Source organism: Propithecus coquereli, unplaced genomic scaffold (genome assembly GCF_000956105.1).
Source record: "Propithecus coquereli isolate 6110/MARCELLA unplaced genomic scaffold, Pcoq_1.0 Scaffold370, whole genome shotgun sequence".
Taxonomy (NCBI): Eukaryota; Metazoa; Chordata; class Mammalia; order Primates; family Indriidae; genus Propithecus; species Propithecus coquereli.
The window spans coordinates 1,740,019-1,753,559 of NW_012149397.1; the positions used below are offsets into that span (position 1 = coordinate 1,740,019).

The 13,541-nt window shown below is 39.2% G+C and overlaps 2 protein-coding genes across 3 annotated transcripts in view; one reads left to right on the forward strand and one right to left on the reverse strand.

Moving 5' to 3' along the window:
* The window catches only part of HIATL1 (hippocampus abundant transcript-like 1), a 94,276-nt gene extending 86,326 nt beyond the window's left edge, over window positions 1–7,950 (reverse strand). For both annotated transcript variants that reach the window (XM_012651823.1, XM_012651822.1), the window contains exon 1: window positions 7,536–7,950. In XM_012651823.1, the coding sequence (XP_012507277.1) occupies window positions 7,536–7,646 (111 nt within the window). In that variant the 5' untranslated portion in view covers window positions 7,647–7,950. The remainder of the gene's footprint in view (window positions 1–7,535) is intronic.
* Window positions 7,656–13,541, forward strand: part of LOC105816402 (glyceraldehyde-3-phosphate dehydrogenase) — a 9,567-nt gene continuing 3,681 nt past the window's right edge. The window contains 1 exon segment of the mRNA XM_012651812.1: window positions 7,656–7,983. Coding sequence (XP_012507266.1) covers window positions 7,656–7,983 — 328 coding nt within the window.

Sequence of the window (13,541 nt, forward strand, 5' to 3'; positions counted from 1 at the left end):
AAAGAAAAATAAGTTGGGATTCCTCAAAACTACAAACTTTTGGCCAAGAGCAGGAGCACTTTGGGAAGCCAAGGTGGGGGGATGGCTTGAAGCCAGAAGTTCAAGACCAGCCTGAGCAATATAGTAAGACTCCCATCTCTACAAAAAATAAAGAAATCAGTTGGGCGTAGAGACTTATGCCAATAGTCCCAGCTACTCAGGAGGCTCAGACAGGACAATCTCTCGACCTTGGGAGTTTGAAGCTGCAGTGAGATATGATGACACCACTGTACTCTAACCCAGGCAACCAAGCAAGATCCACTCTTAAAAAAAAACCTACAAACTTAAAAAAAGGACCAAAGATCTAAAACTATAAAACTCTTAGAAGAAAACAAGAGACAAAAGCTTCATGATATTGGATTTGGCAATGACTTCTTGGATATGACACCAAAAACATAGGCAACAAAATAAAAATATATTAGATAAGTTAGACTATCAGAATTTAAAACTTCCGTGCATCAAAGGATACATTAAAAGGTACCCTACAGAATGGGAGAAAATTTGCAAATCATCCATCTGATAAGGGGGTATCTTAATCCATTTTGTGCTACTATAATAGAATACCACAGACTGGGTAATATATAACAAACAGAAATGTATTGGCTCACAGCACTGAAGGCTGGGAAGTCCAAGATCAAGGAGCCAGCATCTGGCCAGGGCCTTTTGCTGCATTATCCAATGGCAGAAGCCAGGAGGAAAAGAGACGAAAGGAGAGCCAAACTCATCCTTGTATAAGAAACCCACTCCTGCAATAGCTAACCTACTCCTGTAATAACAGCATTAATCCATTCATGAAGGCAGGGCCTAATCACCTCTTAAAAGTCCCACCTCTCGATACTATTACAATGGCAATTAAGTTTCAACATGAGTTTGGGAGGGGACAAAGACTCAAATCATGGCAGGGGGTTAATATCCAGAATATACGTATAAAGAACATCTATAACTCAACAACAACAAAAATAACCCAATTAAAAAATGACCAAAGGATTTGAATAGACATTTCTCCAAAGAAGATATACAAATGGTCACGAGCATATGCAAAGATGCACAACATCACTAATCACGAGGGAAATGCAAATCAAAACCTCAAGATATCACCTCACACTCATCAGCATGGCTACTATTAAAAAAAAAGAAAAAAACACAGAAAATAACAAGTGTTGACAAGCTAGTGGAGAAATTGGAACCCTTATGCACTGTTGGTGGGAATGTAAAACAGTACAGCCCATATGGAAAACAGTTCCTCAAAAATTAAAAATAGAATGACCTTATGATCCAGCAGTTCCAAAAGAACTGAAAGTAGTGTCTCAGAGGTATCTATATACCCATGTTCACAGCAGCATTATTCACAATAGCCACAAGGCGAAAGGAAACCAAGTGTTCAACAACTGATAAATGGATAAGCAGAGTGCAGTATATACACACAATGGAATACTACCCTTAAAAAGAAAGGAAATTTTGACACAAGACACACATGGATGAACCTAGAGGACATTATGCTAAGTGAAATAAACTAGTTACAAAAAGATAAAGATACTGTAAGATACCACTTATATAAGGTATCTAGAGTGGTCAAACTCATAGAAACAGGAAGTAAAACGGCAGTTGTCAAGGAATGTGGGAAAACAAGTTGTTGTTTAATGAGTATAGAGTTTGTTTTCCAAGAAGAAAAAGTTCCAGAAATTAATCGTACAACAATGTAAATATACTCAACACTGCTAAACTCTACACTAAAAATGGTTGAGATGATAAATTTTACACTATGTGTATTTTACCACAATTAAACAATTTTTTAAAAATCAGTTGCATTTTCATACACTAACAAATGTAAATTTAAATCCTAAAAATTTACACCTACATTTATGTAACGATACATTTATAACAGCATCAAGAAATACAAAACAGGGAATAATATGACAAAAGTTGTAAAAGACCTATAAACTGAAAATAGTATATAACCATAAGCAAAACATCTGAGAAAGGACTTGAATCCCAAATATACAAAGAACTCTAAAAACTTAATTATAGAAAAACCACCAACCAAAAACAAAACAAAAAAAAAATAGGCAAAAAACAGGAACAAACATTTTGCCAAAAGGGATACGCAGATGGTAAATAAGCTTATGGAAAGATGTTGAACATAATTAGCCACAAGGAAGTACAAATTAAAAGCACAATAAGACACCACTACAGAACTACCAGAAGAGCTAAAATTGACCAAGTGTTGGCAAAGATGTGGACAAAGTGGAATTCTCATACAGTGCTAGTGGCAATGTGAAACTGTATAATTACTTTAGCAAACAGTTTGGCAGTTTCTTAAAAAATGAAACAATACATCTACCAAATGACCCAGCCATTCCACTCCAAAGTATTTACTTAAAAGAAAGTATATTGTCTACAAAGATTGGTACACAAATGTTCACAGCAGCTTTATTTGCAACAGCCTAAAACTGGTGATAACTCAAATATCCATGACCCAGCCATTCCACTCCAAAGTATTTACTTAAAAGAAAGTATATTCTCTACAAAGATTGGTACACAAATGTTCACAGCAGCTTTATTTGCAACAGCCTAAAACTGGTGATAACTCAAATATCCATCAACAGGTGAATGTATAAACAAATTGTGGTACAACCATAAATGGAATACTACTCAGCGATAAAAAGGAATAAGCTACTGATTTACATAAGAACATTGAAAAATCTCAAAAAATTTATACTGGGTTGAGCAAAGCCAAACAAAAAGGATGACATGGTATATGATTCCATTTATATAAAACTAGAAAATGCAAACTAATATTATATATAGCAAGAGAAGGTAGACAAATGACTGCCTGGGAAGAGTGAATAAAGAGACAGGTATACAAATTGACACAAAATGCATATAGTTTATTTTATGTCAATTATACTTGAATAAAGCTGTTTTAAAAAGACAAGCAAATATAAAACTATTAAAATATCGGGCAGCTGAATAAAAAGTTGATCCACCTTCATATATACATTTTTGCAGGGTTAAAAAAATGCTATTTATTATAGTTGATTATACATTATTAAGGATAGGTTTCTCTCCAACTCTCAGTCAGAATGACCTTGCTATGCTATAACCTCTTTCTCCACAGCGCATCTCAGATTTCACAACCCACTTGTCAAAGTTCTATGAGACAGTGAACACGAGAGAAAAGAAGGAGGGGAAGGAGAGAGAGGGGGAACACATGCAAGAAAAAGAATGAGAAATTTCAAAAATGCTTCCATAGGGTAATAAAGCATGTTTATATCATACAGCTAACAAGATCCTTAACAGTGAAAAAAATTAGTGTATCATGTTATGCAGAGAAGGTTGTGTGCACTTTTACCATTATTACTAAACATTTTCCTGGATATTCCAGTTCATGTAATATAGAAATAAGACATAAATTATCGCCACTTGAAATATTTGTGAATATTTATCCAAAAGATCCTAAAGAATTAAATGTTTTTTAAAAGATAAGGCACAAATTACCATGTCAGCAATAGAAAAGTAGACTAAGGATCTTACAGAAGGTAAAAAGAATCTAAGAGGTTATTCTGAACACGTTTATTCCAATTAATTTGAAATTTTAGATAAAACAGATAGAATTCCTAGAAATATACAAATGACTAAAACTAACAGAAAAAAACTGAAAATCAAATAGAAAACCTGAATTGTTTCAGAACTAAATAACCCCCAAAAAGTCAAGAAATATAAAGTTCTGGAACTGTATTACCAATCTTACACAAATTCTTCCAGAGAACAGAAGAAAGCAGAACTCTCCAATTTGTTTTATAAGGCCAACCAAAGCACATTATACAAAAGTAAGCCAACATGTTAAATCTCACTGATAAGCATAATTACTGATTTAAGGCTCGATTCATTTATTTCTGCATTAACAAATATTTATTGATCACCTCCTAAAGGACTATTTCAGATTCAAAGATGCACAGCTGTAGTCTCTGTCTAGAAAGACTTAAATCTAGTTAGAAAAATGGTGAGAAAGGATGCTCAAATATCCGAAGAAACAAGGTCTACAAAATTCTGCCCATACCATGCCTAAGAACAACACAACAGCAACAAGCCTTTGTCATGACAAAGGCTGGGCTTAAAGATGATGAATTAACTAAAGATTTGCATAACTCTAAATAGGAAATATAAATGTTCCTACCATAAATGCATGACATATTTGCTCTTATAAACGGCAACATATCGACTGCTTATAAATGCTTTTGCTTTCTCCCCTTATCTGCTATAATTTACTTACAGAGTTTGACTACGCCAGTGTCCCAGTACTATTTTATTTTTATTGACATGATCATACTGGTTCCTAACAGTGTTAAGGAAAAACTGAAAAATGATCATTACAATTTTTTCCCCTAATGTCCCTAAGTCCTTTCACTCTTTACAAACAAAACATACCTAGTCATTTTAGCCTTTTTGTAAACAGAAGCTACCCCTCAGTATTATTTCCATTTTGCCTATATAATAATCTTGTTCTCAAAAATCAACATTAACCTTCACAGGGTCCCCTCTGAAACAGTCTAAGGAAAATGAACTCAAGAGACATCAAATGTCACAAGAGAGACACTGATTCTTTGAGGCCCCATCAGTGCCCTTAACTGGTCTCCAAGTACTGGCTTCTTGGAGTCCATAAACAGTCTGAAATGTATGTCTTTGCAACAAATCCTTAATTCTCATCAAATGCCGAAGGGTAAATAACTCCATTAAGGACTTGTCCTTCATCTGGCTGTGAAGGGTAAGTGAACGGGCAAATCTACATTCAATGATATACAAATAATTCTGATAAAACATTTGAAAGTGTGTGTGTGCATGCACATTTAGGGAGGGCTAGAGCAAAGAGAGGATGATAAAACAAGAGCTTATTGATACACACCTCCCTATTCTAGAGGGAAATGATTTCAGAGTTGACACCCTATTTTTCAGATCATTAACATCTTTTGTCAGTATCTTTTTCAGGTCAATACATCTCTTTGCCAAACAAGGTAGAAAAAAGTTGTCAGCTGATTCCCTGTACATGGGCAGTCTTCCCTGTGACTGTTAGCAGCATCTGAAAACCACTGAGTGTCACTGGAACCGAGCAATAAGGAAATTCCAACACATTAAAAAGAAATAAATTCATGGGGACTGTAGGAGAGGCACCTGGAAGTGATATTAGACAGAAACTGCAATTGGGAAAAATGCATAATTTGAGGGTACTGGCATATGACATGAACATATATGATTAAAAGCATTCACTGCTTTCCCAGCTTCCACACACTCAGAAAAGCACTGCCACCTGCCCATGCTAGTTATCTCACTAACTACAGCACACACCAAGAAAACTTTCTCAGTATTCACTGCAGTTTATCAATACCGACCTACACACTCTCAGAAACAAGGAAAGACTGGGCAGGAATCTACTTGTGCCCAAAATTAGCAGATTAGCACCAGGATACAAAGGAGAAGAAACTGGGTAATAAATTAAGTCTAGATTTCTTTGAGTAAACATCTCTCAAAAGATCCTGCTCTAAGCACATAAAATAAGCAACTTTAATTTTTAGGTAGGGGTCTAGTTCCTGTCTAGATTAAGAAATGAGAGAGAACAAATTCTTTTATCACAGTCAGGGGATCACCTACAGATTGTGACCATTCAATTTATACATGCAAAAAATACTGACAAGTAATAACAATAAAGGATAATAAGTAAGGGCTTACTAGGTGCCAGGTTGTAGCAACCCTCACAATTCCATAAGGTAAATACTCTTTTTAATTAGAAGGTATGCAACTTACCCAAAGTTGCACCGGTAATGAAGGTGGAAACTGGGATTCCAAGCATGCTCACCTAATCACTATGCTAACAATGCTTCAACCTGCCAGTTTATTTTTTATTCTGTAAGACATAGGGAGCCAATGAAAAAAAATCAAGGACAGCAGTAATGATCATTTTCATGTTAGATCACATTAGTCAGCAATGCAGAAGGGTAAGCAAGAGTCTCAAAAGAGACAGTCAAAGTCTAGGTCGAAAATGCTGAGGAAATGAACCATAGGAATGCAAAGGATAGGATAAAAACCTAAAATCTGTACCTGGTAAACTTAGCTGGACTTTCTGGTTGTTATAGATATGGGAAGGGATGAAGGAAGCTACCTCTCCAATTACTAGCTTGCCACTGGTTAGTAATTACTGTCCATCAATTTAAGGAAGACAGAAGAAGGAGGTGGTGGTTTAGTTTTGTTTAGGGGGCAGGAAGAGGACAAGTCTACCTAATGAGAGAAACCAATTCTATACAACTTCTCTCCCCTTGACAAGATATACTTCCTCCATTACAGAGATTTTATCTTAGAAATGAGGGGCCCCTAATGCTTTTTCAAAAATAAGGAGTCATTTGGGCTGGGAGGGGTCTTCAGTATTACTAAGTGCTCATTTCACAGTTTAAGCACTGAGTGGCAAGGGTGTGTCAATACCCTGCCCGTAGTGGGCATTGTTCCGGTAGAACCAGGACTAGAAACTAGCTCTGCTGCCTCCATATTACTTACTGCTGCTTCTACTTCACACGCCTTCCCAATTCTACTAATGCGGATTCACATCTCCAAATACGCACATTTAATGCATATTTGCATTAAAGCAAAACCAGATATGTAAGCTAAAAACCTAAAGCTCTGATCGCATATATTTCTCATAAAATTTACATTTATCTCTGGAAAAACTTTTCCATGGTGTCAGTTTCTATTCACTGTAACATTTTCTATATTCCAGGTCCTAAATAGACCCCAACGAATCCTTAAGTTTAGGCCTTGAAGAAACGACAGACCCTCTATGCTTAGTATTCCACCATTTGAAACCAAAGCACTACCGGCAAGGCCTGTTCTGCCGAATCCAGGCCAGTTATGTCAGGGCTTCCCTGTACTGCTGTCAGAAACCATTTCAATTTCAAGTAAAACTGGAGAAAGAGACCAGCCTGAACTTGCTCCTCAGCCGGTCCTGGGATCGGTGGCTTCTCCTGAAACTGCTCCCCATTGGCGCGACAGCTCCTCGGACGCCTGGAGAACGCGGAAGCGGCAGGAAGGCGCTGCCCGACCTTCACTGCCAACTTCCCAGCCCACTATTTGGAAGTGTAGCACCGAATCTGGTTCAAAAGACTCCCTACCGGTAGTCTGAGTAGCCTTGGGCAGAAACTGCGCCATGAAAACTGTATCAACTGTCACAGAGATGGAGAACTGTGAAGTAACCAAATTACTGCTTATATTCACCGTATACAGTCATACGTATGGCGCCTTTTGAAACAATAACCAAATCACCTGAAGTTTTGTCTAGCGGTGTGGAGTCGCTAGGAAAGCCTGTATTAGTGACACATCAGGCTCACCCAGAAAAGGACTGGCTTCCCGAGAGCCGGAGTCCCCTGCCGGGCGCAAGGGGTTCGCGGGCCCCAGACGCAACCCCACCCAGCCTCCCCGGGACTCAGGCGGTCCGACGCCGCGGCCCCGCTCACCCAGCTGCCGCTGCCCGCGGCCTGCGCGCCCGCGCGCTTCTCCGGCATGGCTCCCGCCTCGGACTCCGACACCGCCTTCTCCTCCGGCTCCCTCGGCAGCTGCACGTTCATGCCGTGGCCATGGCCGCGCCAACTCGGGGAGCTCTGGGACGACGGCGACGCCGCAAAGGCGGCGGCGGGGCCCGCGCCTTCATGGGCTACGCGGCCCGCGGCGGCCTGCGGGTCGGGCGGCGGCGCCAGCTGCGGCGCAGAGGGCTGAGGGGGTGGCCGAGGCTGAAGCCGCGGAGGAGGCAGGGAGAGGACCGCAGCTCCAGCAGCCGGCAGCCCTGCGGACGGGACCGACACGGGCTCTTCCGGCTGCCGGCAGCAGCGTCAGTGGCGGGCCGGGCGGTCAGGAGGCCGCGCCTCGCCCCGCCCGGCTTCCCCAAAGGCCGGCGCCGGGTTGGAGGCCCCGCCCCACGCCTCAGCTCCCGCCTCAAGCTCCGATCCCTCGCCGCGGTCGCCTCCGACCACGCCGGGCCCACTTCAGTCCCCGCCTCCACCTCGCGGCTGCCGCCTTGGCTTCCGAACTTCGCGGCGCTCCGGAAATACGTCGGCTCCCAGAGCCTCCAGGCTCTATTTTCTTTTCTCGGAGACTGAGAGCCAAGTGGAGCCGAACTGAGCTCTGGGTAGCGAGCGGTTAGGAGTAGTTATTCTGGGATTTTGTAGTGACTACAGCTCTGGTCTTGGTCTGATGCCAACCCAGCAAATGAACGATTCTTGATGCCCTCAGCAGTTACAAAGATGTGCACGCCCTAACACAGAAGGAGAACCCCTGGGTCTGGAATCCTGAACTGGGAAAGTGGCATATGCTCTGTAACTGTAACACTCCGCTCCTTTCCAAAATCCAAAGAAAAAGTGACGGAGAGCTTATCTTAGCCATGGGATGCCGGATAGTCTTAGAAACACATAGGCGCCTGTTTCAGTCAAGAGCCATTTGTTCGTACCAATAGTGTGAATATGACCCTCATCTGTAAAATGAGGACAATAACCTACTTTGGATAAGGTGATGATGTACAGAAATCTTGGCTCCATAAACGGCATTATTACTAGCCCAAAAGGACCTCGTGAGATACCATATGCTGTGAAGTCCTATCAGTCCACTATTGATTTGCATATTGCACTGTTGTCCTTCCACACAGGTTGTGCACAAGAATCTCAAATAGTTATGTGCTCTGTTATAACGCATCCGCCCGAGCCTTGGACTGGTGTACAGAGTTACAGTTTATACTCATTATTCACACATTTCTTCCCAAAGCACACTGATGTCCAAAGGCCATTCCTGTAAAAACAAAGATACTGCTTTCTTGAGTTTAGGTAATCTGCCTAGACTGCCTCTTATTGCAGAGACTTTACTGCTCCTTGGCCATGGTTGAGGACTCTCGAGTCCACAGAAGGAGAGTGACTGATAGGATTTTAGAAGCCACCAGCCTTGGACTGAGAGCAGGAAATTCTCCCAACAATATCTCAAGGAGGTTGTCCCCTACCCTTGTTAACAGAAAAAAGGCCAAACTCTGTAAAATAATGTTAAAGAAATTTATTCTGAGCTCAAATTTGAGGACCATGACCTGGAGCTACGCCCAAGAAGGCTTCAGCAAGTGGACTCGCTGTGGCTGGATTATAGTTTGGTTTTATACATTTCAAGGAGAAGGTAAAGTCATAAATCAATATGGAAGGCATACATTGGTTTGGCCCGAAAAGGTGGGCCATCTCCAAGGTGGGGGGAGCAGGCTTACAGGTTCTAGGTGGATTTAAAAATTCTTTGACTTGTAATTGGTTAAAGACAGGAAGCTTTGTATAAAGGCTTGAAATGTTTTAAGATAAGGAGCTCTTAATTAGAGACAAACCACTCAACATATATTTATTATGTAAATTGAGGACCTGCAGGTTTGTCTTGCATACCCTTAGGCCTGTTAATGAGTTACAAAGGATGTCTCCAAGAAGGGAGGAAGGCGTGATGAGGCATGTTGGACCTCCCTCCTGGTGACAGGCAATTTAGTTTTAGGATATTCCCTTGGCCAAGAGGGGGTCCATTCAGTCAGCTGGTGGGGGGTGAGCCTTAAGATTTTATTTTAGTTCACATCCTTTACTTAAATATAGCCAGAGAAGAAATGTTAAACAGACCCACTGTACTTAAGGGTAGCTGTCATTTTTTGGAATTACAGTATATCCTTTTAATGAGCCAAAGACTTCCTAGGAATTTCAGCCATGCTTTGATTCTGGTTCTGCCTTTCCTGACTTTACAAAAATGTCTAATTCCACTTGTTTAAAATGCCAAGGTGAACCTGTCATCTTCTCTGATTATCCTCCAAACACATGCCAGTTCGTGTGAATTCCAGTTAAAATGCAGTGCAAAAAATATAACACTAAATATTTGATGATGGTACTATGAGGTCTGGTCCCTTGATTTAGAATCATAAAAGTAATTTTTAAGAGGATGTTTATTGCATTATGTTGACAACTATACCATAGGAATTAAATAGACCTTTACCCTTACCTTCTAATTAATTATGCACTAATTGTAGTCAAAGACATGGGATTCCACATAATTTAATTCAACATCTTAGGCTCTAGGAAAGTAATGGCACTCACTGAAGATATGTGTGTTACCTTGTTTCATCCAGGGGTAGTTTAGATCTATCCATCGTCTGAATTCATGTTATTAATGAAAAGAAGTAGAGCCCCCTGGTGGGAAATAACTTCATGTTAAAAAATAAAATTAAAATGTTTTATTTGTTGCCAGACTTCCTCAAGTTTTTGTACAATTTTCCAACAAAAGAAGAATATCATAAGCATTATTTCCCAAACCTACTTGAACAGAACAGTTTTTATTCTTGAAACATTAATTAATATCTTGCAGAATGTGTAGGATACAGTTTGGAAAGTCTTGCCTTTTTATATTTATTGAATTTGAAAGCATTTACTACTGAAGCATATAGTATTATTTACTATAAAACAATAATCTATTTTGATCTTTTTAAAAACATTAATAGAGAAGAATGAAAGTATTTCTATCTACAGTGGTTGTAGAACTAAGAATAATTTTCATATAGATTTCTGAAATGTCTGATTTTGCTATGAATATATAATAATGTACTTTTATAATTAGAAAAAGAAAATAAATAATTTTCCAGCTTATAAAAGATGTTGAAAAACATAACAAATTATATACTTTGTGTTTCCTATTATTACATGGCAAATTACAACAAGTTTAGTGGTTTAGATCAACACAATGTATCACCTCGGTATTGGTAGGTCAAGAGTCTCACACAATTTCACTTGCATTCTCTGCTGAGGGTCTCATGAGACTGAAATTCAGGTGTCTGCTGACTACATATTCATCTGGAGACTTGATTAAGTACAGATCCACTTCAAAGCTCCCTCAATCTACTGCCAGAATTCACTTCCTTATGGTCCTATGACTCAGGTCCCCATATTCTTGCTGCCTGTCAGCCACAGCTTTCACTTCCTACAGGACACACTGAGGTCCTTGGCACATGGTTCTCTCCACAACATGGCAGTTTGCTACTTCAAATGTCTGTCTGACATTTCACCTTTTATTAAAGGGCTCCCCTGATTAGGTCAGGCCCATCCAGGATAACCTCCCTTTTGATTAAGTCAGAGTCAACTGATTAGAAGCCTAATCACAGAAGTGATATCCCATCAGATTCACTGGTCTTGCCACACCCAAGTGTAGAGGATTATACAGGGCATGTACACTAGAGTGTGTGTTCGTGTGTGTGTGTGTGTGTGTGTGTGTGTGTGTTAAACAACATACAGCGTTGTTTAACCTTGGGAAACTTACTTTACCTCCCTAATCTTCACTGTTCTCATTTATATATTTGAGATATTAACGCCTAGCTTTTTAAGATTGTTGTGACGATTAATTACATAAAACATATCACATAATTATATTTACATAGTTATTAAATATTTACTATCTTTATAAAGCCAATAGTAGTGATTTTATGTATGAAAATATATGCTGCAATTACAAGCAACATAAAATGGTTCTGACGTTGAGTTCCAGTCCCTAAAGGGCACTGACCTCTTACTCAGCTATTTCCAAGTGCTGATCCTGTTAGGATTCTCTCCCTACATCCACCTCATTCACCCTGTCTGTGGATCCTCTTCTGTATTCACACACCTCATCACCTCCTTTGTATCTGAGTTTGCATTTCAATTGAACTCTCATCTTCTCTATTTGCAATTGTAGAAAGTCTTTATTGATCCATGAAACTTTATCAACTATATTTCTGTAATCCTATTTATCGATATTTCTAATTTTCGTCTTGATAGAATTAGCAGAGCTAGAACCCAAGGAAATTTTCTCTGCTTCAATGAATTTTCTGCAATTCCCTATGTAATGTTTGAACTTTCTAATCATCTAAATATCAGTTTCTCATCTATAAAATGGAGAAAGTATCTATCTTATAAGGCTATTATTATGCTTAAGTGAGATAATATAAAGCTCTTAGCAGAGTATGCCCCCAGTGTGTTTGCTATTATTTTTTATCTCTTCCTGGATATTCTCTCTTCCCACCTAGTAACTATGAGAAGAGTTGAATAGCATGTGAAACTCTCTCTCTCTCTTTCTCTCTCTTTCTCTCTTACAAACACACACACACACACGCACATGCACACTTTGCAGAAGTCTTTGACTTTGTTTCTTCTTTTAACGTGCTATTACATTTCCTCCTTTGTTGAAATAGTCTTGAGTTTTGCTATTTGTTTCATTACCTATGTGTGAGTGGTCTACATTTGGTCACATGCTTAAATTTAAGCAGAAACAAGAACAAGAGGAAACCTTTTTATTAAGATGAGGTTCTCTCCAGTGGCACATGTACAAATCTCAAAGTTCTAATACTGTCCCATTCTTTAAACTAGTGGTTCTCAACCAGGGGTGATTTTGCTTCCCAGGAGGCACTTGACAATATCTGAACTTTTTTTTTTTATTATCATGACCTGCAAGGGGTGTGAGCATGGTGGGGGGCAGGGCAGGATGCTGCTAAACACCCTTCAGTGCACAGGATAGTTCCCCATAGCAAAGAATTATCTGCTCGAAAATGTTAGTAGTGCCAAGGTTGAGAAGCCCTTCTTTATAAAGAAATTTGTACAGTGTAATGCAATCAGTATATTGTTTTAGAAATAAAATATATGTGTTGTCTTATAAGTCATGATATGTGTATGCAATAGAATGCCATACAGCAATGAAAATAAGTGAACTAAAACTATTTGCAACAACATGGCTAAATCTCAAAAAGAAAATGCTGAGCAAGAGAAGCAAAACATAAAAGAATATAGACAATGATTTGCCTTTTACAAGACAATCAAAACTAGGAAAAATTAATTTCTGGTGTTAGATGTCAACATAATCACTATCCTAAAGGTCTCTTGAGGGCTGATGATGTTGTTTCTGGATATGGGTGCTACTTACACAGATGTATACATTTGGTGAAAATTCATCAGATGTATGCTTACAATTTGTCTACTTTTTTCAATGAATGTTTTATTCCAACAAATAGTTGTCAAAACACAAAGGAAAATATATGCATTATATCATGCTTTTTGATTATCATGGTTATATCACTTATGAGCTAGGATATCATTTTCTAATTCTTAGGTCTATAAAATAGAAATTTTTTTTTTTTTTTTGAGACAGAGTCTCACTGTGTTGCCCGGGCTAGAGTGCCGTGGCGTCAGCCTAGCTCACAGCAACCTCTCTGTTCATGATAAAAACTCTCAACAAAATAGCTATAGGAAGAACTTACCTCAATACAATAAATGTCATATGGGGCATTACAAAATAAAATAGAAATTTTTTTTTTTTTTTTGGAGAAAGGATCTCACTGTGTTGCCCAGGCTGGAGTGAATGACACAATCAATCACAGCTCACTGTAACCTCAAACTCCTGGGCTCAAGCCATCCTCCCACTTCAGCCTCCCAAGTAGCTAGGACTACAAGTGC